Source organism: Lupinus angustifolius, chromosome LG04 (assembly GCF_001865875.1).
Source record: "Lupinus angustifolius cultivar Tanjil chromosome LG04, LupAngTanjil_v1.0, whole genome shotgun sequence".
In the NCBI taxonomy this organism is placed as follows: domain Eukaryota; kingdom Viridiplantae; phylum Streptophyta; class Magnoliopsida; order Fabales; family Fabaceae; genus Lupinus; species Lupinus angustifolius.
Genome location: NC_032012.1, coordinates 25,004,316 through 25,029,386, shown reverse-complemented (window position 1 = coordinate 25,029,386; position 25,071 = coordinate 25,004,316). Strand labels below are relative to the sequence as shown.

The 25,071-nt window shown below is 32.2% G+C and overlaps 3 protein-coding genes across 6 annotated transcripts; 1 reads left to right on the top strand and 2 right to left on the bottom strand.

Moving 5' to 3' along the window:
- Positions 585–5,029, bottom strand: LOC109346514 (protein bicaudal D). 2 transcript variants are annotated; one of them, XM_019586105.1, is made up of 5 exons: positions 4,926–5,029; positions 3,667–4,106; positions 1,658–3,554; positions 1,329–1,535; positions 585–1,065 (listed from the first exon to the last, which is right to left on the bottom strand). In XM_019586105.1, exons 2-5 carry the CDS (start codon positions 4,005–4,007, stop codon positions 748–750), a joined length of 2,763 nt encoding a protein of 920 aa, XP_019441650.1. In that variant the 5' UTR covers positions 4,008–4,106; positions 4,926–5,029; the 3' UTR covers positions 585–747. The 2 variants fall into 2 exon arrangements, with proteins under 2 accessions (XP_019441650.1, XP_019441648.1); XM_019586103.1 differs by lacking the exon at positions 4,926–5,029 and adding an exon at positions 4,732–4,824.
- LOC109346516 (fructose-bisphosphate aldolase-lysine N-methyltransferase, chloroplastic) lies at positions 11,345–18,201 on the bottom strand. Of its 3 annotated transcripts, XM_019586108.1 has the most exons (16): positions 18,009–18,197; positions 17,810–17,925; positions 17,263–17,326; positions 17,042–17,152; positions 16,623–16,682; positions 16,236–16,343; positions 14,233–14,302; positions 13,514–13,554; positions 13,364–13,444; positions 13,196–13,231; positions 12,767–12,850; positions 12,507–12,640; positions 12,258–12,346; positions 11,967–12,115; positions 11,580–11,709; positions 11,345–11,398 (listed from the first exon to the last, which is right to left on the bottom strand). In XM_019586108.1, the coding sequence occupies exons 1-16, from the start codon at positions 18,105–18,107 to the stop codon at positions 11,385–11,387; spliced, it is 1,386 nt and encodes a 461-aa protein (XP_019441653.1). In that variant the 5' UTR covers positions 18,108–18,197; the 3' UTR covers positions 11,345–11,384. The 3 variants fall into 3 exon arrangements, 2 of the variants coding, with proteins under 2 accessions (XP_019441653.1, XP_019441652.1); XM_019586107.1 differs by lacking the exon at positions 11,345–11,398 and having other exon boundaries at positions 11,425–11,709; positions 13,514–13,644; positions 18,009–18,199; XR_002107529.1 differs by lacking the exons at positions 11,345–11,398; positions 11,580–11,709 and having other exon boundaries at positions 12,081–12,115; positions 12,258–12,380; positions 13,514–13,644; positions 18,009–18,201.
- Positions 20,452–24,988, top strand: LOC109346513 (nifU-like protein 4, mitochondrial). Its single transcript, XM_019586102.1, has 4 exons — positions 20,452–21,029; positions 23,757–23,860; positions 23,955–24,066; positions 24,602–24,988. The coding sequence occupies exons 1-4, from the start codon at positions 20,532–20,534 to the stop codon at positions 24,665–24,667; spliced, it is 780 nt and encodes a 259-aa protein (XP_019441647.1). The 5' UTR covers positions 20,452–20,531; the 3' UTR covers positions 24,668–24,988.

Below are 25,071 nucleotides of genomic sequence, written 5' to 3'. Positions count from 1 at the left end.
TATGTTATCCTTTAATTATCAAGCATTTGACGTTTTAAACCTTTTTAGTTTACTTTTTACTGAGGAGACTGCTATTTCAAAGTTCCATAGGGGACAAGAACTGTGTTTGGATAATATATCTTAAGTTGTGCACTCCATTTATTTTCATGTCTTCCAGAAATCTAGATCTTGACATCTAAATAGTGGTTAACATGCAGCAAGCAAGACTGTTAATGTTCCACGGCATGTTGAAAATACGCTACAAAACACAATTGTTTTCTCTAGTAATGGAGAGGAGTCTTACTCATGTAAAATTATATGTTAACAGACGTTTACTAATAACAAGCCATTGTAAATACACTCTATTCAAAGCTAAAGGGACTAGCCATTGTTTGGAATTATAACTTCTAGATGTCAATGAAGAATTGTCTCTGTGATTCCAAATCCATTAGAAATTATCCCCGAGAAATTTGATACTGAAAGCTGAGTATAATCTTAAAATAATTCTAATCACTACGTATAATCAAAAGCCAAGAACAACAAGCACAAATGGAAAAGAATGATGTTTTCTCAATGAATGGAGAAAAAGAAACTGTGTTCTTTTATTTTATGCCCAGTCTTATACTTCATATATAAACAACAAAACCCTGTGAAACAAATTATAAAAGAAGGGTGGCTTCAAAAAAAAAAACATTCACAAATATATGTAACTATGATCAAAGTAACATAATTTCTCCCACAGGGAGAAAGAAAGCACTTCCATAGTAATCAACTGAGCAAAAAGTCATGCATGAAATCAGGGTACCCTAGGATATCATAGGATTTTTTGCTAAGGGCATCTTTCAATATTGTTATTTGACCTTCCTTCACAAGTATATCCTCATCAAGTGTATCTATCTTCTTCTTCAGTTCTATTGTCTCTGACTTCAATAGCATATTCTGCTCACTATATTCCTTCACTTGGTCCCACATAAGATCTTTCTCCTCTGACACTTGGGGCAATATTCCCCTCATCATAGTCAATTCCTTCATAGCCTCTTGTAGATCACTTTGAAGGCGATTTATACTGTCATCTTTCTTCAACATCTATTTCAATAGAACAGAGAAAATTCCAATTTGATTATAGAAAAGAACTAATAAAAAATGATACCTAAGAGTGTGTTTGCGAGTTGGTTATTAGAGGCCAACAGAGGGAAGGGAAGGGAAAGGCTTCGGTGTCATGAAATACACGTGTGAGATGATTGTCATGTCAAGCCTTCCATTTCCCTCTAAAATCCAACTCGCAGACGAATCCTAAATATACATCGGGAGCTGAATTTAAACAATAAATTTCAATACTGGTGACTAACCTGAAGTTCAAGATCCTTCAACTTGTGTTTTACACTTGAAAGGTTGTCCATTGTATTTTGCACCTCAGACCTAAGTATGTCATTTCCTCTTACTGCTGTAGCAAGTTCAGCTTGCATCTGCTCAACTTCAAGCTCTTTAGAGTACAGCTTCTCTCTTAATAATCTTGTTACCAAACATTCTACTTTAAGCTCAGTTCTTACAACATCCTATACAAGCAACAACATAGTGACCATATGTATCAAGGTAATAGTATAGTACAGTATAGATTTACAATATGTGTTCTTCTAATTTCTAAATCATTCAAGAAAAACTTCGAGAAGAAACTCACCTCAGACGATTGATCATGCAGTTTAGGTAATTTATCACCATCTATATACTCTGGCTGGAATTCTTTCAACAAAGAAGACATCTTCTGCAAACTCCTTGATAAAGCCCCGGTGCCACTTTTAAGTCCCTGAATTTTAGTTTCGGATTCAACAATGAACTGCCCATCTAAACCATTTTCTATAAATTCTATATCCAGCTGGACATTATGATGAAGATGGCGTCCTTTCCCTTTAATGAATTCCAGCAATTCTGAGCACAAATATGTGCTTTCATTCAGCATTGTTAGGCCTTGATTCTGAAGGCAACAAATGCGGGCCTGAAGTTCTTTATCTAGCTTAAAAGTAGCAGCAACACATTCTTTCGCATCACCTTTCAGGCGATTTAACAGAATTATATTTTCATGGCGAAGAGAATCTGCCTCGTACCTGAAAGATTCCAACTCTTTTCTCAAGGCCAATTCTACTACTGTTAACCTCATTTGCTCCATCTGCATTTTTGTAATTTGCTTATCAATTCTCTCCATAGACTGATTCTTCTGAAAGTTCTCATTAAACCCATCTTGTAATCCTGTAATTGTCTTCTCTTGCTCACTGCAAGTTCTTAGTAATCTGGTTAGGGACTTATGTAAATCTTTGCACTCTTTTTCCTTCACTTCAAAATTTCTTCGGATGTGCTCCCTATTTTCTTCTGTTATCTTACATTTCTCCTGTAATTCTAAGAGATTTTGTCGCAAATCCACAATCTCCTCTTTCATTTCCTCTGTCCTTTCAGTCAATTCTTTGAGCTGCTGGTCAGTATATGTCATTACACTTTTGCTTTTCATTTCCCTCTCACTCAAAGAGGAGACTTCCCTTTGAAGTGATACATTCTGCTCTGCTAGCTCTCTAACCCGTTCTCGAAGCCTTTGCTCTTCTAACTGGTACTTCTCAAGCTTACATGACCAGTCACTTGACCTCCGGTCTAATTCCTTCTCCAGCGCTGACTGCATCTCATTCTTTTCATTTTCTATTCGTCTAGTCCGAAATTCCTGTTCTGTCTTTCCACGTCTAAGTTCTTCCCTTGCAGATGTTCTGTCAGCAATTTGAGACCTTAGATTGGTTGAAACTTCCACAGCCAAGCTTATTTTCTCTTCTGCAAGGTTTCTGATTGTCTGAATCAGTGTTGGAATGTCATAACAGTCATTAGGAAAGAAGTTGTCTCGTTCAAATTTCTTAGAAAGAACAATAACTCTCTCATCAGCCTCCTTTGATTTTCTCAGTAATTCTGCATCAACATCATTTTCAGATTCGTCACAGCCTAAACCCTCAGGGTTGCCATCCAAGTCATGATAATCATCTGTCATTATGTATGGTTCATTCGTAAAATAACTTTTTTGCAGAAAATCATCTAAATCAGAATCATTGTGTCCATTCACAGATCCTGCATAGATATCTTCAATTGTGATGGGATTATCAAGATCATGAGATTGAGAAAGTCTCTCAATGACATTCTTTGCAAGACTTCTTGGAGATTCATGCCCGAATCCATTTTCTGTCCAATCTCGGGATGAGATACGAAGACGGTTAACTTTAGGTTCTCTGAATGAGTGAGCCCTTGGTTTATCTTGGACTCTATTTGTTGGTGAATTAGGTGTAGTATTCTGAATTTTAGGAGGAAGCTTCATGCCATAACTCCCATGCCTGGTATCATTTCTACGGGAATTGTTCCTTGGTCTACTTTCCTCTGGCTGCTGTTCTCCATCAATATAACAATCCACAGTCTTACTTGAAGTGTTGCTAGAACAAGTAGAAGAACTCGTAGACCCAGGTCTTTCATATCCATTTGAATTTTGGATAGAAGACACTGCAAATTGAGTTGGCTTATCTTGGTTTTGCTTCCCAGAGTTAAGAGCCTGACAACTGATAAATGCACAGGAGTTAAACCAAAATAAACCTGTGCAAAATATAGCTAGAAGAAAAAGCTTCAGTTCAGTCAATATTTTGTTTTAAAATTTAGATTATCAGAACTCACCGAGATGGATACTCAAATTGATGATAAGGATCGCTAGCAATGCTACTTGAAGGAGATCTATTTGGATCTTTGAACTGGATGGCAGATAATGACAATGAACGGCCCCTTGTAAGACTTGGACCACCAGAAGAACGAGGGCTGTCTGAGACTTGCTTTCGTGATTTGGAGAACAAGCCCTTGGGGCTCCGAAAATAATCTTCAGCTTTACTGTGAGCTTGATTATTCATTCCTTCATCTGATAAATTCTCCCATCCCACTTGTTTACTTGTTGATTTTGGCGGAGTTGTATGATTGCTTCCACTGCTAGATGCAGAAGATTTGAAAAAGAATAGCTTCTTCATGAGTTATACCTTCTGTATGATTGCTACCACAAGCTAAAAATAGCAAGCTTTACAACAATATGAGGAAGGAAGTTGAAAATAACTCGGATCTTACAGAACCTATTGTAGAAAAGCAAAACATGAAATAAAAGGATAAATCAGATTGTATAGCAGAACTAAGTGAAATCAGATTGTATAGCAGAACTATGTGAAATCAAAGTGAAGTATTGATTATTTGAATTCAACTATGTTTACTGGTTCAATTCAAAATAAAAATTGAACAGAGAAACTCAAATTACAGATAACAAATATGATAAGACTATTAATATAATGTATTTCTCTAGAGAATCATCTATCTAACCAAACAGCTAAACATAATGAAAATTGAAAAAGACCATATTATCCCCCATCATCATCATCACTATGCTGAATGCAAAACCCTGTTTCTAAGATGATGATGATGATGATAAACATGCTTAGGTTAATCTCATCATTTAACTTTCCTCCCTTAAAGAAAGGGGTAAACAAAATTATTACTAACACAATGGAAATGACTACAGAAAAAAAAAATCCTTTTTCCCATTCCCTACAAATTCAACAACAGAAACCACAAAATCCACCATACTTATCATCTTCTAGTTAAGAAAAATCAGAAACAAAACGAATTATCCAATAACTAGAACCTCAATTGATTCAAATTTGCTTTTAATTTATTAACCCTATTTTTCAATGAACGAGATAAAACCTGGAATTCAGAGAATGGGTTCACAGTTTGAGTGATGAATCCAAAAAGAAAAGAAAGTATCTAACATTTCAGGATTCGATAATTTTCCTTTTCTTAACTTAGTAAGCAAACAGAACAAAAATAATAATAAAAGAAAAACAAAACAGGGATAAGAAAAGTGATAAAAAGATTAAAAAAAAGAGTGTGTGACTCACTCAGAAGCTTTCAAACGGTCAAAAAAGCAGTTCCACCACAACACTTTGTAGCAGAATAAGAGCAAGAACCAAAACCTAATGAAATCAAATAAATTAAAAATAATAAAGAGATATAAATGCTTGAGTAGAGAGAATTGGTAAGTGGAATCGATTTCCGTTGCAATAATTTGAAAATTCAAAAAATGGATAGAATTAAAAATAGGAGTTAATGAGTTAGCATAAATGGAGGGATATAATGATTAAATCAAATATGAGAAGCACACAGTAAACCTGGAAAATCAATATATTTATTTGGGTGGGGAATTCATATACTTCAAGAGTTAAAATATCAAATGCTTTATCTTACCCATTAATTTTAGAAAGGAGAATCTCATGGATTGAATAGTAAATATATATAGATTACTAGATTATGTAGAGTAAGTTTTTCTAACGTGGATCTTCTCACTTTTATTATATTATATCCACAACTTCAGTGATATTCCATTTAATTAATTAATCATGATCATCTCTAGAATGATCAAAATGTCAAAGATTTTTCAACTTCTAAAAACGACACTTGTTTGAAAGTCACGTATTTTGAAAATGAATAGTTCCTTAATAAAAAAAGGTGAAAAATATATTTGGTAGTGCCAAAAAAAATTATTCATTATCATAATATTTATATAAGCCAGAAATAATATTTACCTACTAATAAGAATGTGAGAAAGTGATGGGAAAATATTGTAAGAGAGAATGTGAACGTGCAGTGACCATGAGGAAGAAATGGAAGAGAATTTAAGGAAAGTGTGAAGGACAAAATGGTGAGGGAATGTGAATTTTAAAGATGTGTATGCGTTGATTAGGAGCGGGAGGGTTGTTGGATCACCCGCACTGGCGCACTGCATACTTCACTTTTTTATATAGCAAACCTAGCCCCACATGCCACAATATTATTTTATGAGAATAAGATGTCTTGTAAAAGTTTTTGAGAAAAAGATGTATATACTTGTAGTTAGGGTTGAAAACGAGTCGAATTGAGTCGAATTAGAGTTTAATTCGATAAACATTGATTCAGCTTGAAACGTAACTCGAGTTCGATATGAGTTATTTTTTTAGTTCGGTTAAAGTTCGCGAACTGTCTCAGTTCAAATTGGTTCATTAACTCAAATAATCAATTCTTTTTAAAGAAATATAATTTATATATATATAAACATTGTTTATATATAATAATAATAAATATAAAAAATAATGAATAGATGTTGCTAAACATAAAAATTAGTTCACATAAATATATATATATATCAAGTTAGCTCATGAACCTAACGAGTCGAACTGTATCCAACTCATGTTCGGCTCGTTTATTTAACGAGCTCAATTTCCAGTTCAAATTCGACTCATTTGGTTCATCAACCAAGTTTCTCGAGCTAAATAACGAATCGAGTTTCTAACAAATATCGAGTTGATTCGATTCATTGTCAGCCCTACTTATAGTGTATAAGTTTTATATATTATCGTTGTATCGTCTATTAGTCATTTTCAATCATCATTGACACTTTTAAAAATGTAATCCAAATGAAGAGTGGATAATGCACTGAATGTGTATAAATCTTTACATTGTCAGTGTATAGACAATACACTCAAAGTTTTTTATACTGCCACTGATCATTCATCATTCCTTTTTTAGTCATTATTGATTTTTAAATAAAACTAATATAAATAAATGGTAAATAATGTAATATTGATTGTGCATAAAAAAAAATTACGCTGTTATCACTTTCATATTACACTCTTATATCATTGTGTTGAGAAAAATAGGAAAGGAACTGAGGAAGTCCACTTTTATATCAAGTATGTTGGGGAAATTATTGTAATACTAGCATTAATTTCTAAAAATCATCCTCCAATATTTATCTCTTAATATCTTCTCCAAACTTCTCAATAGCTTATTTAGAAACAACAAGCTACTATTGTTGAAGTTTACATCTCTAATTGATAAAAGGTAAAAACGTCACAACATATATATTAAAATCATTGTCGAGATAATGAGATAAATAATATGATATTTACTTTTCAATATCCATTCAGGTGGGCAGTGGTGGCGAAGGTTTAAATGTGCAAGTGGAGACAGTTGCCCTTGAATTTTTTTTAGAAAAAAGTTTATTGACTTATGTGTCATTTGTTGTGTTTGGTTAAAAAGATACTTAAATATTATACTTTTAAATTATAAAGAATGACACATTTATTGGAACAACAGATGTAGTGCAACTTAGGGTTGATCTCAACCTTAAGTACAAATGGCAAAACGAACAAAACTCGCATGTCGGCCGCATAGCCCGCAACTTTTTGCGGGCATGACATATAAATTTTGTCCACTTGCCTGTTTGCCTGTAATGCCCGCATGTATTTCTATTGGGCAATATGGGCGACCCGCGGGCATGTTCTAAGAGAAAAAATATGAAAAATTCATATAATTTATGATATGATGTGATTTAATGTCTCAAAAAATTTATAATATGATATAGTTAGTTCAATTTTATATAAAATGTCAAAGTTATTTTAAAAAAATTCTCTTCAACTACTTTATTTAATTCCTTTTATTGTATTGTATAATTTTTTAAATTTTTTATTTATTTATAAACGCTTGTGGGCCATCCACATGCCCGTTAGCCCGTTTTGAAACGGGCAGGGCATGCAATTTTTGTCCATTAAGACAATGCGAGCATGCTCGCACCCACTTAAATTTTGCGGACATTTGCAGGCACAGGCAAAATGGATTGAGCGACCCATTTTGCCATCTCTAACCCTAAGTATAATCGTCACTAAACCCTAAACAACAGATGCAATACAACTTTTATTATATTTCCTTTGCCTATATCCAAATGACATCTTTATGGGAATATTAGTTGAAACTCACACATTTCTTTAATTTGTGACTTGAAAAATAAATATAGTGCAATTTATGTGATCCTTCTAGATATTATATATAATGGATTAAATTCTCTTACACGTATAAATGTTGATGTTGCTTATAATAATATAATTTCATTTGAATTCGTAATGATTTTACACTTGATAAAAGAGATTATGTATGTATTGATACTATATATATCCCATGATGCTTATTAGTCATTTATATTTATAATATATGTATCTTGTCCACAAATTCTATACTATGAATTTCAATGAGCAATAGAAGATTAGTTTGAGATGTCACTTTCAACATATTTTTCTTTGTGTCATTAGTTATTCAAATTTGAAAAATTATCCACCGTTTGTCGTTAGTCATATCTTGGTTTTATCAAGTTATTCGTATTATCTTATATATTGTGTTCAGCTATTATATAAATATTATTTTCAATAATGAAGACAAGCAAACAAAATTATATAGTGAGATAGAAGATGAATTTATTGCGGACAACATAGTAATTTATATTAAAAAGAAAAAAAAATGAAAATTTTAGCTATGATCCAATCATATGTTTTTCTTTATATTTTTGTTACTCAGTTAATTTCAGTTATAAATTGTAATTAAACACTGTTGATTCCTCTTTCATCATGACAATCATTGCGAGGTGAGATATAATAGTAAAATTGAGTTCCAATTCTCATTATAATTTGAAAATGGTGAAGTAATAGTATATTTCTAAATGTGTTACATATTTTTTTTGCCTTCCGACTATGTATATTTTTAGTGTAAGATACATAAAGTTATTATTCCGCTAGATTATTGGGATGACCAAAATGTCAAATATTTACTTTAGAGAAGCAACACTTGATAAAAGGGACATATAAGAATCCCAAAACAAGTAATTCATTATCCATAAGGTAGGTAATACCTTTGATAATACCAAAAATGTGATTATGATATTATTCCTAAATTCTAATCAATTATATTAAATATGATAAGGGAAGACACTTGATCTCAACATAACTTAACAAGCCAATTGAGAATATTGGTTATCCATTAAAATCATGTTACAAGGAACTTCCATTAATCTGACCTAAAAAATGACCTGTGTGATCAATAAGTTCAATATAGTCAGTAAATAACTGGATTTCTTAAACATAATGTCACCACTAGTATAATTGTTGACTTATATATATATAGAATGTTTTCTTTTGTTACATATTTGTTGTTTTATTTCTTTGTGTACTTTACATGCCAAGATAATGATTGGTCAGAAAAATATTTAATAATTGATATTTTAACTTAAATAATTGTGTTCCAATCAATCAATGTGATATTATATGGAGTGATACAAAAAGTGGGAGATGTGCTCCCGTTTTCTTCAGAGAGATTGGGCTCACTTTGGTGATTTCTCTACCTCAAAAAATGACTACATCTCCTATCCCAAAAAATATATCACTCAATCTATCATTTTTTTATTGGTCAGAAAAATACTTTATTATTAAATTTTTAACTTAATATATTTTTTCCAATCAATTAGAAGAATTGACATATGGTTTGACACATTTTTACGAGGATGAAATTTTTTCAAAGATTTTTTATTAGAAATTAATATGTAATCATAATTGTTGAAATAATTTTTTTGCTACATGTCTTAATCTCATTCAATATTGGACTCTCCGGTGGTACTGGAAAAGATCCTCACTTGACCAAAAGATACGGTTGATAAAATAAATAATTGACAACTGTCTTTTGCAAAATTACATTAAAAAATAATATAAACGAATTATTTGAGCAGAAGAGAAAAGAAATAATCTGATAAATAAAATAAAAAAATAAGAGAAAAGCAAAGGGACGAAAAGGGAGTATACTGTATACCCACAACTTCAAAGGAAAATCGAAATGTAAATTTAAAAAATGAAAACAAAATTTGTAGAAGTAGGTGGCATACACATCTTCGTTAATTACACTCATGAGTGTGAGCATCATGTATCAACTGTAGAAAGAATGATTTTTTTATCTTGTTATTATTAAAATATTATAATGTGTCTAATATTGTTTAAGAATATAAAATAAATACTTTTACATTGAAAATGATATATTTACTATATTGATAATATTAAAATTAGATTTCCAATTTAATTTTTTATATTTTATATTTATTAAAAATAGTATTAGATCATAAGTCACTAAAGGTACGAGATGGAAAAGGTGATGGCATGCATAATGATGTATCATAAAAGATAAACAGCACTCACGAGAGAGTGGATAGCAGTTTCCCACTTGAACCAATGGGGTATCTTCTAATGATAATAGATAAAAGAAATATAGCATGATATTAAGATTTTCTGTTGATACGTAGAGTTCAATTACACTGATTTTACTTTGGCCCATTGGTTATAGGTCTCTCTGGTAATTAGGCTCCCAAGTGTTAAGAATTGATATTAGAGTTCAATGTTCAGTTGGTTCAAGTGGTATATGTTTGATTCCCCTTAAGCAAGAACCCGGGTTCGAATCTTGTGCCATTGAGAGAGTTAGCCCTACATATGTGTGGATGTTCCCGGTTCGGACAAGATTGCCTCCAATATGAGGATACATGTAGGAAACCAAAAAAAGTTGGCGCCTATATAATATATGAATTTAATATATATTGCGTCCATAGTATAACTGTTTTTACATATTATAATAACACAGAAAGGATCATGAGTCAAATGATAAAGTAAGTTGGTAAAGAGAACAATTACTTAAATGTTCAATTTTCCTATTTCAAGCATTTGTTCAATTGTATTATAATATTATTGTTGTAGTTTTTCTATATAATATTATGGTTATCGAGAACTTGATGCTTGAGATTGTTATATATAGGTTTTCTCTTATTTCCAACTATATATTGACGATTGTGTGGGATTTTTCAAAAAATTCTAAGTGAAGCAGGTTAAGAAATATTTCATCATGCTTATATTATTGATTTTTATTTTGTACTTCTACCTATTATCTAGACCTGTGCATTTGAAAAAACTCAAATATATAAAAGACTCTTTATATGCTTCATGCAACTTTAGGGTAGACCAATCAATAAATAACAAATACCAATTATTTACCCCTTTTAGTTGTTTTTGCATAGTTTAAAAGACGAGTAAATCATGTTGTATCTTCTTTAAGAAGTGATTAAAAGGATGCACATATTACTATTTTTATATACTTAAAAGACTTATATTCTTTATTTTTTTAGTTTGTACTTGTACAAACTATACGATTGACTACATAATGTGGTATTATTTTTTATCGGCAAATGATAGTAAGTTAACATTTGTTGTGGACGAAACTAGAATCTTCACTCTCCTCCTTCTCACTAGTGCGAGTGTACATATATACTAGTACTGTGTTATAATAGCAGAAAGGATCAAGAGTCAAGTGATCAAGTAAGATAGTAAAGAGGACAATTACTTTTATTAATTTGTGTGAATCAATTGCAGTTGAAAACAAATCCTTTCAAGACATAGAAATCACCAAATTAAGTTGTCTATATTACACAAGCTAGTTGAGGTTCCCCAACTATCTTACACCTCTATTCATAGATGCAAATGTAATAGCTTAATACAGTTACTTATGTCAATTAAATTCTTCAACATTGTATTGCAAATTCAAGCAACAAGAGAATCATCAATAAAGCACCAATTATTAATAATGTGTAATAATTAATACATGTGTTTTCAACAAGAAGGTGAAACATGATTTTTTTTACTTGTGAAAATGAAGTATTCAATCACAGTAGTTCTCCAGCCAGGCAGAAGCAGATTTGAGAACACGAATCTCACCGACTAGGAGATCTCGAGCCATTGATCTTCTAACAGCAAGTCTTTCACATGAGGAAGGAGAGTTGGAAGAATCCAACGACTGCACACAAATGATAAGTGTGAAAAGCACATTTTATGTCAGAAGAAAGAACAGTAGTAAGATCTTTGAAGTGATTGAAATAACATAAGGAACATGCAATTTAATATTCCTTAGATTTTGAATACAATAGCAATCTAAAAAAGTTATTGTGATATAACTGTTCACCCAAATACACTTTTAACTCCACTTGGTTGCCACCTTTTGGAGGTTTAACCAATCATACAACATATATAATAAAGTGACTAGATCTTATATACCAGAATAGCAGCATTGCGCTCCTCGATTAATCGGGCGAATAATGATGACAGCATCAGGTGTGCTTGTATCTCTCTATTGATATCTTGAAACGGACGCCTAGCCAGCCTACCATCAGCGTGTGCTGCTTCGTTGACCAAATCGTTAAGTTCTGATATTTTGATCAATAAAAAGAACAAGAGTGGAAAGTGTTAGGCATAGCCAAGTTAACAAGTGTAACAATTTTTTGGGTGGGAAGAAATGTAACCATTGGTATTACAAAAATAACTAAAGAAACAAGAATTTATGTGCACCTTGAGGAGTGGTACAAGAAAGAACACGAGCAAATGCACGAAGTGATTGTGGAATACCCTTCCCTTTTCCTCTAGCCGACTTCACCTCCCTATGTGATCATACCTCCATCAGATAGCCAAATACTGGCAAGTATATAAGCAACATCTTAGAGTAACACTTTATCAAATACTCGGTACTAATATATCATACTGTAATATCTAAAATCTAAATAATTTGTGACGAATAAAAAATTGAGAATCGGTGCAAACTTGATTGTGAAGGAATTCACAGAATGCTCCAAGCTCTTTACATCTTCAGTTGGAAGCACAAAATATCTTTGTAAGAGTTCCAACTTCATGCCATGCAGAGGGTCATGCTTAGGTATATCAAACTGGAACTGAACCTGAGAATGGCCAGCTTTATCAGTCAAAGATAGTAGGTGCGATCATAACAATAAAGCAACAAACGGGAGGGGAAAAAAACATCAACCTATATTGTATGCTTCCTGAAATTCAAGTACAAGGAATACCTGATCATAAGTGTTGTATGGAACTGTAAAACCAAAGTCCAGTATCAATGTAGCATTTGAAAACTTTCCATATCTTATCAGAACCTAAAACAAAGAAAGCAGAAAACCCTCTAAGCCCTAGATGATAAATTTTACAAACTGATAACGAAAACTGACAAGTATTGAAATATCGTATCATCATTCAAAATAGAGGGAATATAGAGTGCTATATTACTATATTCTTCTACTATCATTGCAACTGTTCATGAGGCTGTATGGAGAAAATACAGAATTCAAATCTCTCGAAATCCAGGAATCTCATATTTAAGAGCCAAGTCTGTCCATACTCCAAAGTATTATAAGATGTTCAAGCTTGGAGAACACAAATTTCAAAATCCGTTGTAAATTATTAGCACAAATGAGACGGAAGACAATAAAATAGTATACAACCTGTTCACCAGGTGCATAGTCACGATCAGCAATAACCTGCACATATTTGCAAAAATTAGGGGGAGAACTGTTTAACGACCATTTCAATTACACTCCATATTCCAATAACCCAAAGACTAGAAACGTGTGTGTGTGTGTGTGAGAGAGAGAGAGAGAGAGAGAGAGAACTTCTGAGCATTGTTTGTCATCATCGCTCATTACAATTGATTCTGAAACCCCATCATGATTAAAGAAATCTGCAAATGGAATCTGTAGTATTATTAGACAATTAATTATGGGTCAAACATAAAACTTAAAGTCACTAAACAGTAACAATACCAGTGATAAACCCTTCGTGCTTCCCCATGCTCGAGAGCCAACTGGTGATTTAACATTGAAATTATCAAATAGAACTAAGAACGAATTTACACAGTGAATGCAACTTAACAATAAGTGAGGTTTATCAAGACCTTTCAAATTTTAATTTAGTAAAGAAACAGCAGAGCAAAACATATGGAATTAGCAAGATCAAGAAGGTCAGATATCCTCGGTTCAACGTCTGGCAGACCTCTAATCAAAGAACTAGGAAAAATCAGAATCCCCGACGTGCATCTATTAAAGAAATTCTCTAATTCTAAGGAATCTCAAAAGAACAAAGGTAACAAATTCCAATGCTTCTGTTTTAGGTTAAACAAATGATAATTGTAAAAAGATATACAGGATTATTAGGATATAGTTGGCTACATTATTCCCTCCAATGACATTAACAAGGTGAGAGCCTTTAACTAAACAAATTACAACTTAACAAAAACAACTAAACAGAGAATAGTCATAAAAAACTACCTTCAAAATAACTTTAGACATTTATATGATTACAAAAGTCAAAAACATAATAGTTTAGTCAATATAACGTTATTGTAGATAAGTTTACCAACACCAAAGTATAACAGACACCCCACCAAGTTCCTTCATATTTTCATAAAATAAATATCAATTAAAATCACTGCAGAGAAAGGGAACAAAACAGGGAAGTATAAATTTTCAAGTTTTTGCTTTACCTTGTGTGCATGCATGCATGAAGTCCTTGTATGTAATCACACCAAAACTTTGATGGAGACATTCAAAAACCTGAACTCGAAGGGCAAATTTGGTTATAACGAGTCTCAAAAGCTAGAACGTTCAATACCTATCTTTCAACTCTCAAACAATAATATATATAAATAACATTCAGAACATATTGAAGTAGATATGAAATAACTCGCTGAAAAGAATCAAAAGATATATGGACTAATGAGAGAGAGATCAAAAGATAAAACCCTATCTGTTGAATATTCATTGATTGATTGTCTACTTTACACTGAGTTCAACTAACTGGTAATTACAATTTATTGGATTGTCTGGCTCTAACTGGTAATGCAGTCTACTCCACAGCCTGAAACCTTAACTCAAATATGTCGGCGTAGACACGGCCATATAGTAGTGTGCTCAAGCTTGTTCAATTAAACTTTACCAATCAAATAAAATGTGTGCTCAAGCTCAGCTCTTTAACTAATGTCATATGAATCAAAATTGGGCATTCAGCTTAATTTATTTAATTACTTGAAGATGAACATTGTTTCAATGTGACACTCATTTAGGGGTGGCAAATGGATGGATTTGGATGTTAATGGATGGATGGAAAGTCATCCATCAATCCATATATATTCATTTAAACTATATCTTTAAGTTATTGAATTCATCCATATCTAATGGATTCTAATCCATCCAATTCATCCATCACTCCATTTTCGTGGATTTGGATAGATATCCAATCCATTTGATTTTTATTATTGGAACTAAAAATATTATTGAAGAAAATCACTATTTTAAAAATTATTATCTCAACTATATATTCTTTAAAACCACCTTTTATAAAAACACTTATAAAATCATTTATGAAACATTTTTAAAAATCAATTTTTAAAAAAATTGATTTTTTTAAACTTTATAGAAAAATAATTTTTTTTTCAATATTCTACACGCATGTGATGTTTAAGGTTCTACATGTACAAAATTTTAAAAATACATATAGAGTGTAATATCTATACACTGTGAGTGTAAAAATTTATACATCATTCACCATTTGGTTTACTTTTTTTTTTTTTTTTTGAAGAGTTAATTATGATTAAATATTAAATATAAATGGTGGATGATGAAGTGATAGTGTATAAAACTTATGCATTATTAGTGGATACATTTTTTCTTACACTTATATATATATATATATATGTTATGTACTTAAGAATAAAATTTTAATATTAACTACATGTATTATACATGTCATATAATTGACATCAATTTAATAAAATATTAAAAGTGAGAGTGAGAATCATGGATGAATTTGTTTGAATTTAGTTTTCTTCAATATTAAATCAAATTCCAAAGCAAAGAAAAACATTTTTGAATTTTGGTTTTTTGGATGGATTGGATATCCATCCAAATGGATATTCATTGGATATAATGGATGGATTTGAATCCATCCATTAGATTATATCCATATAAATTCATCAGCTCTAATGGATGGATATGAATATATTTAATTTGGATGGATTGTGGATTATAGATAATTTTGCTATTTCTACACTCATTGCATCATAAATAACATTCCACTTCTTCATTTTGATGAAAAAAATCTCCACATCTTCAATATATAAGTTATTACTTCACCTTGACTTTTAATACCCCGAGAGCACTTAACATTTTTCTAATTAGTTTTCTGGATTCTAATTCTCCCTCAATTTGTTCTAAGGTATCTCATCCTGCCCCTAAGAAAGGTATGTCAGGCTAATATTTTTCCCTCAAGCAGAAAATAGCTTGCTTTGACCCAAGATCGATAATAAGAACACTGGAGTCGGATGCATAATTACAACTATAGAGACATGAAAAATGGACAAAATTATGCTTCATTTCCGCAGATGGGGAGCACATCATTGCCACATACCACATGATTTAATAAAAATTCAAAGATAGATTGATTGAAAAACAACTTATACATTAACAAAAAAGCATGCAAAATACTCACAGGCCTGACTGCCAAAAAGTCCTTTTCGATTTGAGACTTTTGGTTAATAGTTTCCTGATAAACTGAGCTTTGGCGAATCATCTCCAGCTCATTTTCATTCCAAAATATCTAAAAAGATTAAAAATTAACCCGCAGTAAAAATCTTATTCATTTTTATTTTATGAGAAACACATGCATATCTTCAAGCAGAAATTTATTATGAAAGTCATTAGAATAATCATAGATTAATTTTTTCAAAACTAAAATTGCACAATGAGCACAAATGAACTGGTGAATAGCTTATAGAAATACAACGCGTGAAAAGAACATTTTTACTAGGAATAAATGAAAGGAAAAAATAACACCACCCAAAATACCAAAATAAATATGTAAATAAATAATACTTGCCGTATTATGAACGTCCCTCGGCTGTGGAAGACAGCTGATATATGGATCCCAGTCAGAGCCCTGCCACACAGAAAGAAAGAAAAATATTACAAACCTACTCCCATGTTTTTTCATGTTTCAACCAGGTGCAAAGCTCTAAGCTAACTATTGGTCTCAGTGGCAAGTACATTGAGGAATTGGACAGTTTTGTTCCATTGATTTTCTCTTTAACTTAGTTTATTTTATGTTTTTTCCTTTTGTTAAGGAAGACTCATTGTACACCTTTCTCTTTGTAATTTTTCCCTTCATCTTAATGGTTTTATTTTTTATTATAATTATTAACAATAACTCTAAGCTGAATACAACTGTATTGTTTTGTAAAACTTGCAACAGCTCAACTCCTAAATTTCAGATTCATAAGAATGTGATAATAAGGTTACCTGACCCAATTTCTTCTCAATTAGAATAACAATAGCAAGTTTGGCGATATATCCGACTTCCTCACTGATTAAAGATGTGATTTCAGGAGGGAGATTATCCGCAGTTATTTGCTGCAAAACCAATTATGAAGACCATCAACATCACAAGCAAGTTGTTATTGTGACCATTACAGTCAGGCCATAACATAGAGTTTGAGTAAGGTTTAAAATGTGAAACATACCACATTGTAAGGGACCTTTAAAATGCAATCCCCAGTTTGTATCGTCTTAGAAGCAAACAGAGACCTATATGCAAGGCACGGATGAAAACGTAAGGAAATAAGAGTTAATACCTATATAAGATAAACAGAAGGATTCTTCAAGATACCATTTCTGTTGTTAAGAATGTTATCCTCAAACAACTGATCCCGACTTAACTATTAACATTTCATCAATAAATACTCAAGTCTTTTTTATCCAAAAGATGAAAAAAAACAAGGTTATTTGCATCACAGCAACAATGTACCCCTGACAATTTAATGAATGAATGGAAGTTTTTACATCAAGTCAACTATGTGGCTCATATATAATGTGAGAAAGCAACTAAGTTGTAACTAATCTCATCTAAAACAACTATATTTCTAATACTCAGCAAAGAAGATAGCGTTGAACTTGTTAATGAATGAAATACCCATATTCAAATTCAGAAGCAGATAATAATGAATGAGTAAAAACTTGTTCACAAAGAACATTGCATCCTTATCCAATGGAATAAAACTAGAAGAGTACCTGCCATATGAAGATTTCCCAATAGAAAGTGATGAAGAAATGGTGGAACCAGCTTTGCGCTCCAACCATGGCAAAAATCCATCACAGTCACAATCGTGAACCAAGTGGCGAGAAACCTAGCAATGGCAAACAATTAAGAATAAGAAAGGAATATAAAAAAATGATTTTTATGAGTAAAATGAGAAGAGGATTTTTGAACCTTGAGTGGAAGAGAAGAAGAGAAATTGAGAGAGTGATGAGTATTGAAAAGGGTTTGCAGAGACCGATAAAGTGTTGGAGTTCGAGCTCGAAATGGCATTGCGGACCTTCGAGTAATAACACGACGTCGTTTTACAAGAACTGTGTTTGAATTGAAGTTGCTCAGCTTCAACTTCACTGTTTTCTTTCCTAAACGTGTGTTTGGGATTTGGATATGTTTGCAATTAACGTAAGCCAAATCAAAATTTTCAACATTTAACCACGTCCCATAAGTCCATAACAAAGGAGAGAAAAATCTCTAGGTAACTCAATTTTTTATCTATTATTAGTTATAAATTTTTACTGCTAGTTAAATGAATATCACATTCAATAAATAAAGAGTGTAAGTAGAGATGGCAAAATTGATATTGTCCGTGGGCGTGCCCGTATAGCTCACATTTTTTACGGGCAGGCATACAAAATTTGTCCATTTGCTTGTTTTGCCCGCCAAGTTTGCGAGCATTTGGGTCCGCGGGCAGCCCATAAACATAGTTTAAGAAAAAAGTAAGAAAATTTTAAATAAGTTATGATGTAATATGATTTTTAATCCCTAAAAAAATTTGTAATCTAATATAATTTGTTAAAATTCATATAAAATATCAAAAAATTTGTTAATTTTTTATCTTTAACTATTTTATTTAATTTAATTTAATTTCATTTATTATATTAATTTTTTATTTTTTAATTATTCAACAAATGCCCGCAAGCCCGTTTTAAAACGGGCAGGGCATTCAATTTTGTGGGCATTTGCGGGCGCATGTTAAACGGGTCGGGCGGTCAATTTTGTCATCTCTAAGTATATGTATACAAGCACCTCTGTTAAAATAGCTTATCTTAGACAGATTCGTGTTAGTCCTCATAGGTCATAAGGTTCATAGTAAAGTGAATGTGATTAAAAAGTTTGAATACAATTTATATATATTAAATTAGCTATCATCGAGTGCCTCGTATATTAGAAAATAATTATTTATATTTTAATTTGTTTAGTTTATTTTTTTAAAAACATTTGAGTGCCTAAATTTAAGCAAACTCATAAATTTAATATCTTATATTTGAGTTAAAATATGATGATAAAATTATTATATAATTTTTAATATAACTCATTTATAAATCATTTATTAGGATTGAATTCTTAAACATTTGAACATTATCAAGATTAATATTATGCTGCTTCAATTTATAGAAATGATATTATAGATTCAAGTTTGGAATGAACTTTACAGGTGAAAGAATAATCATCATCATAAATATAATTGTCATTTTTTACTTCATATAAAAAGGTCATCTATATTACCATTATTAACACCTTCCTTATGAATAAACATGACCTGAAATTGGCTGCGTAAAGTTTTCTACGATACACAATTAAAAAATAAAAAGTAAAATCTAAATAATTTTATGTTTCTTCCCAATTGATTTAATACACTATTTTGATTTTATGCTCAAAATGATATTATGAGAAACAAATAATATATTGCTCCATTTTATAATATTATTTTAATTTATAAATATTTAGGTTATAAATATTACTCTTCTTTTTTTTGTTGAATGTTAATAACATATTATTTACCTTTGATATAATTTCATAAAAGTATATTTCGTAATCTTCACCTAATGAATTACTTCCAAGTCAAAAGTCTTCAAAAAGCAAAAAAGAAAAACATTTAAATTATTATATATATTTTGTGACAAATAAAAGTTTGATCATAATTTCAAAGTAAATAGTGTTTAAGATATGGAAGATTGATGATGAGTATAAAAAGACTTAGATTGTCATTGTTAGTATACAGATATATATTAAGTTCTCTATTAATTATTTAATAAATAATAAAAACATTTCTCTTCACTTTGGGGTACCTTTGTCCATAAGAAAATATACTATTTTCCCTTGTGGATGGAATAAGTTTTTGATTATTTCTTCTATGTTAAACTCAATCCCCACGATAAGAATACGAAATTTAAAAGAATAATTTTCTAATGAGAAATGTTAGGATTATTAATTAATATCGAGGTAATCAAATTACTCTTTAAGATGTTTGTTTAACTACCGTGCTTAATCCTAAAATTATGGTTGAGATTAAGATAACATTTATTATTTTTTTATTAGTTTATTTCTTGTAAGATATATTTCATATCATTCTATAAGATAATTAAGAACATCTACATTGTTTTTCTAATAGTTAATTTTGTTACCAAAATCTATTTATTTATACGTGTAATTTTTGTGTGCCAAGTAAAAAAACAATGATCATTTAACAAATCGACAGGTATGTGGAAACTTAATTAAAGAGAATCAAACATGTACCATTTCAACCAACGTCCATCGATTTCTCAACGGTATTTGTTGTGCAATAATAATAACAAGGGGAAATTCCAGTTGCATATAAAAGATTATACGTTTTTCCTCTCCCATTTGCAGCGGCAGAAAAACACAACCTAAAAACTAAAAAGAAAAAAAGAAAAAACGCAGAGAGAATTGTGAAAGATGAGAAGCGTTTGGCGATTGGCTTCACGATTAGCAGTAACCGGAGTTAGAATCAGAACCCAAACCAGAACCAGAACCGTTCCATTATCTCAAAGAACCTATTTCACGTTTAACTCTACCCCAACGACGTCGTTTTCCAATTTCATAGGAATTGGACAAAAGAGAAACATGTTCATCCAAACACAACCTACACCAAACCCTTCTTCTCTTATGTTCTATCCCGGGAATGGAAAAGCGGTTATGGAAGTTGGTAGTGCCGATTTCCCTAACCCTCGTTCTGCTATGAATTCTCCTTTAGCTAAATCGCTTTTTGCGATTGATGGTGTTACTCGTGTTTTCTTTGGTTCCGATTTTGTTACTGTTACTAAATCAGATGATTCTTCTTGGGAGTTTCTTAAGCCTGAAATCTTTGCTGCTATTATGGATTTCTATTCTTCTGGTCATCCTCTCTTTTTGGATTCTCAAGTTGCTGCAGCTATGGATACTGCTATTAATGATGTATGTTTCTTTTCATGTTTATAAGTTGAACCTGGATTTGCTTTAGTGTCGCTTCTAGTTTAGTTTATATGAGATGTATGATGCATTTGGTTAACTAGCTTAATTAAGTGCTTCTTCGATAAGTTATTATGAAATAAGCTAAAAACAACTTATAGCGTAAGTAATTTTGACAAGGTTATTGAAATATGCTAGAAGGAGTTTGTAGGTGTAAACAGAGAAGAAAAGGATAGAGGGAGAGGAACTGTTTTATGTTATATTGAAATTACGATTTCCTTACATAGTTACATTGTTACAAAGGGGAATTGAGTTTGCATAGTATATTTGTATAGCTGTATAGAACATCATTGAAGATGTTAACTACTTAACTTTCCTTCTTTGGATAAACATTTGTTACTCTTGTGAGTATTGGAATAACCAAGAAAGGTACATTCAGCGGACCTAAATTTAAGTTTGTGCTTGTTGTAGGGTCCAAAATGAGGATAACAAGCACATCTAAATACATTGAGAGGAGTATAATCAAGTGTAGTACTAAAAAGTAAGAGATGAGGAGACTTGGGTTGTAAAGTGGGAGAGCGGAGCCTATTAATGAGAGACGGTGCAGTAGTGAAAGCATGCTCCCTGTAAGACCTAGGCAAACGTGCATGGGCAAGTAAGGCAAGACCGTTTTCCAAAATATGTCTATGTTTTCTCTCAACAGCTCCTTGTTGATGATGAGCATGAGGCCATGAAACCCTATGTAGAATACCCTGAATAAAAAGAAGTGAAGGGTCTAAATTCACCACCCCAATCACTTTGGACAACCTTAATAGCTTTATTAAATTGAGGGTGAACCATTTCAAGAAAATGTTTAAAAATGGTTAGAGCTTCAGAGTTCAGACTTTTGTTTAATCAAATAAAGCCAAGTGTGTATATCATGTGCATCAACTATAGAGGCATAGTATCTTAAATCAGATTGAGAATATACAGGAGCAGGAGTCCACAAATCCATGTACACGAGATGAAATGAAGAATGGTAGACACTATTAGAAGATGGGGCATGTAAACTACCTGTTTTTCCCATACAGCAAGCATAGTAAACATCAACGATACTTTTATTAACACGAGGTATCTTGCATTGGGAAAGTACATGATAAACAATGCTCTGATGAGCATGACCTAATCCGCAATGCGAAAGAAAATAAGAGTGGGAGTTACATTGCTAGGTCTAGATACAATAGTAGATGCAGTGCTATAGCAGTAGACTTATTTACAGCAAAAGAACAACTAGGAGCTTTAGTTGGTAAAAGACCATGAAAAGCATACAGTCCCTCTTTTGTGAGCGATCCTCTTAGGAGAAGTTGATTTATTAGTACCCTGACTTTCACAAAGCAATCATTAGCATGAAATTCAAAGAAACAATGATTTGTCTCTAGTAGATTGAGAACACTGGCAAGATTGTTAGTTATATGGATGGTACTAGGGGTCAATTTGTGAGTGACAAAGTAATATTAGAGTCAACAGAGGAAGAAAAATTAGTAGTACCTAAGTATTTAATAGGAATGCTAGTACCTTTACCCATGAAAATGTGTTCCAGACCAAATCAGGATCAACAGTCAGATGATTGGAGTCAGAGTACCAAGCATGAGAAGGGCCTGGCCCAAGAGCACGGGAATTAGCTAGATAATGGGAAGGCCCAAATGCATGAAAAGAACCAGAGGTAGACGAGGGTCTGGTGTAGTCCATACTCCATAGGATGGACTACACAGACGTGGCTCATAAGAAGAGTAGTGATAGGAAGGTGTACTGGTGCACCAAAACTCGAGTTGTACTGGAGTCCCCCATAAGCAGCTCTGTAACCCAACGGGGCATAATAACAGCTTGTCATGTCATGACCTGAGTAGTTACAAAATGCACAGTACATGTGAGATTGAGAAGGATAGCCATTGTGACCACCATGGCCACCACGACTTCCACAAGAACCACCATAGTGACCATAGGGCGATGGAAATTCAGGACAAAAAGGATTTTTCCGAATATGATGGTACCAAGTACCAACAAATTGAGGTGTGATGGAGTAGAGGAGGAAACCGGAGGTGATCGGTGTGATGGTGGCACCACTGCAACATTTGCAGAAAGTTCATCTGAAACCGTCGTGACGATTCTTCTTTAGATGAACTTCATAGGTGAGTAAGAACGATTCTAGAGAATGAATAGTTGGAGGCTCAGGTTGACTTCAAGAGGTAATTACAAGTTGAATATCCTCATTCAGAACATCAAGAACAAAATATGTGCGTTCAACTGGAGTAATTGGACTACCATTATAAATCAACAAATCAATTAGTGATTTGATACTCATGAAATATTCAGGAATCGAGCTTGATCCTTGAGTAATGTTATATTGAAATCAATTCCATTACATGATTACAAAGGGGAATTGAGTATATCTGGTTCATGTGTACAGCTGTCATCTGTTGACAGCTAACACAACTCTAACTACCTCTATCTTCTCCAATATGGAATTGTAATGACACACCAATAGAAGGATGTCACCTTGAACAAGATTGGCATGCCCTTTGATTTCCTAAACCAAGTTTTCATAGATTTCTTGTAAATCTTCTTAACACTTGAAATTATCCAAGTGCAATAAAGTAACAGATTTGCTTTACTCCTTGAGCACACAAGAAGTTATCCTCAACCATACTTCAGAGGCCAAAACTAAATGCTGATACACACATGTTTTTCACACAGGATGATTCTGAAACAGTTGCGATGATCAAGGAATTGCTGGAGACTCGTATTAGACCAGCTGTGCAAGATGATGGCGGGGACATTGAATATCGAAGCTTTGACTCGTAAGTGCTTTTTATTTATGTCCTTTTCATTTGAAGCGCTTCCATGAATGTAGGATTTTTTTTTAACCGAGTCAATATTGTGTTTTTTCTCCAGAGATACTGGAATAGTGAAACTTAAAATGCAAGGAGCATGTAGTGGCTGTCCAAGTTCATCAGTGACTTTAAAATCAGGCATTGAAAATATGCTGATGCATTATGTACCTGAGGTAACTTGTTTGTTGCTATCTTTTTGTAATGAAATTAATGCCTTTGTTGTTTCCATAATGATTAATGGTAATAGGTTTATCATCTTCCTTCAGCATTGAGTTGGCCTTTCTTATCATATGATTGTATTACTTTTTAGTGCTTGTGCTTAGAAGCCGGAATGTATAATTCTGCCAGGTTAAAGTTGGGATGACAAGCTAAATGTTTAGGATTTGCTAATTCTAAACCATTGAAATTCTTGTATGTAGTTGTCTTACATCTAAGCTGTAGAATTTAGGTTAAAAAATACCCCTAATTCATCAACCGACATTAATGGAATGGTGAAATGTTTATTTAACCGACATTAATGGTATACATAAAATTGCACGGATGGTATACATAAAATTGCACGGATGGTATACATAAAATTGCACAGATGGTGAAATGTTTATTTAACGCGACATTAATGGAATGAATTCCAATATATATAATTGAATTGTTCATATTTGTTATATCTAGTTAAAACCCTCTTTTTAATGCTGATTGCTGCATTTACAGGTGAAAAGTGTGGAACAAGAATTTGATGCTGAAGATGAGGAAGCAGTAAGTGGACAAACGGAGTAAGCAGGGCTTATGAGTGGTTTTTATTGCGGTCAATATTTAGTGTAGTAGATTTTGTACTCAAAGGTGTTGTGAGTGGACACAAATACAAATTAAATAAGTTGCGAATTGGATACACTGTAGAATGGCACATGAAATTATGGTTCCAAACTAGTTGGACCTCACATGATAACAGAGTATAACACAATATTGGTGTAACTGGTAGACCTAAGCTATTGTTTTTAAACATTTTTGACAAAAAACAATTTCCAATTATTATATGTATGAGTTTTGTGTCCAAGCTTTGTTGAATCTTAATAATATAAATGTAAAGTTATCTTTCGATGAAATTCTTGAAAAGTGGCAGCTTCAGGCTTAATCTACTAATTAACTTTTTTCTCATTCAAATTCTTACTTAATCTAATATA

Bases quoted from the DNA above. Each gene is read 5' to 3' on its own strand.
- LOC109346514 (XM_019586105.1), bottom strand. From the start codon at position 4,007: ATGAAGAAGCTATTCTTTTTCAAATCTTCTGCATCTAGCAGTGGAAGC. The intron at 1,536-1,657 runs GTGAGTTTCTTC...TTGCTTGTATAG, and splicing joins TGCATGATCAATCGTCTGAG to GATGTTGTAAGAACTGAGCT. The intron at 1,066-1,328 runs GTTAGTCACCAG...CTATTGAAATAG, and splicing joins TGAAGGATCTTGAACTTCAG to ATGTTGAAGAAAGATGACAG.
- LOC109346516 (XM_019586107.1), bottom strand. From the start codon at position 18,107: ATGCCATTTCGAGCTCGAACTCCAACACTTTATCGGTCTCTGCAAACC. The intron at 16,683-17,041 runs GTAACCTTATTA...TCTGTGTGGCAG, and splicing joins TTGAGAAGAAATTGGGTCAG to GGCTCTGACTGGGATCCATA. The intron at 13,645-14,232 runs GTAAAGCAAAAA...AAAATTTGAAAG, and splicing joins CATGCATGCATGCACACAAG to GTCTTGATAAACCTCACTTA.
- LOC109346513 (XM_019586102.1), top strand. From the start codon at position 20,532: ATGAGAAGCGTTTGGCGATTGGCTTCACGATTAGCAGTAACCGGAGTT. The intron at 21,030-23,756 runs GTATGTTTCTTT...TTTTTCACACAG, and splicing joins TGGATACTGCTATTAATGAT to GATGATTCTGAAACAGTTGC. The intron at 24,067-24,601 runs GTAACTTGTTTG...CTGCATTTACAG, and splicing joins TGATGCATTATGTACCTGAG to GTGAAAAGTGTGGAACAAGA.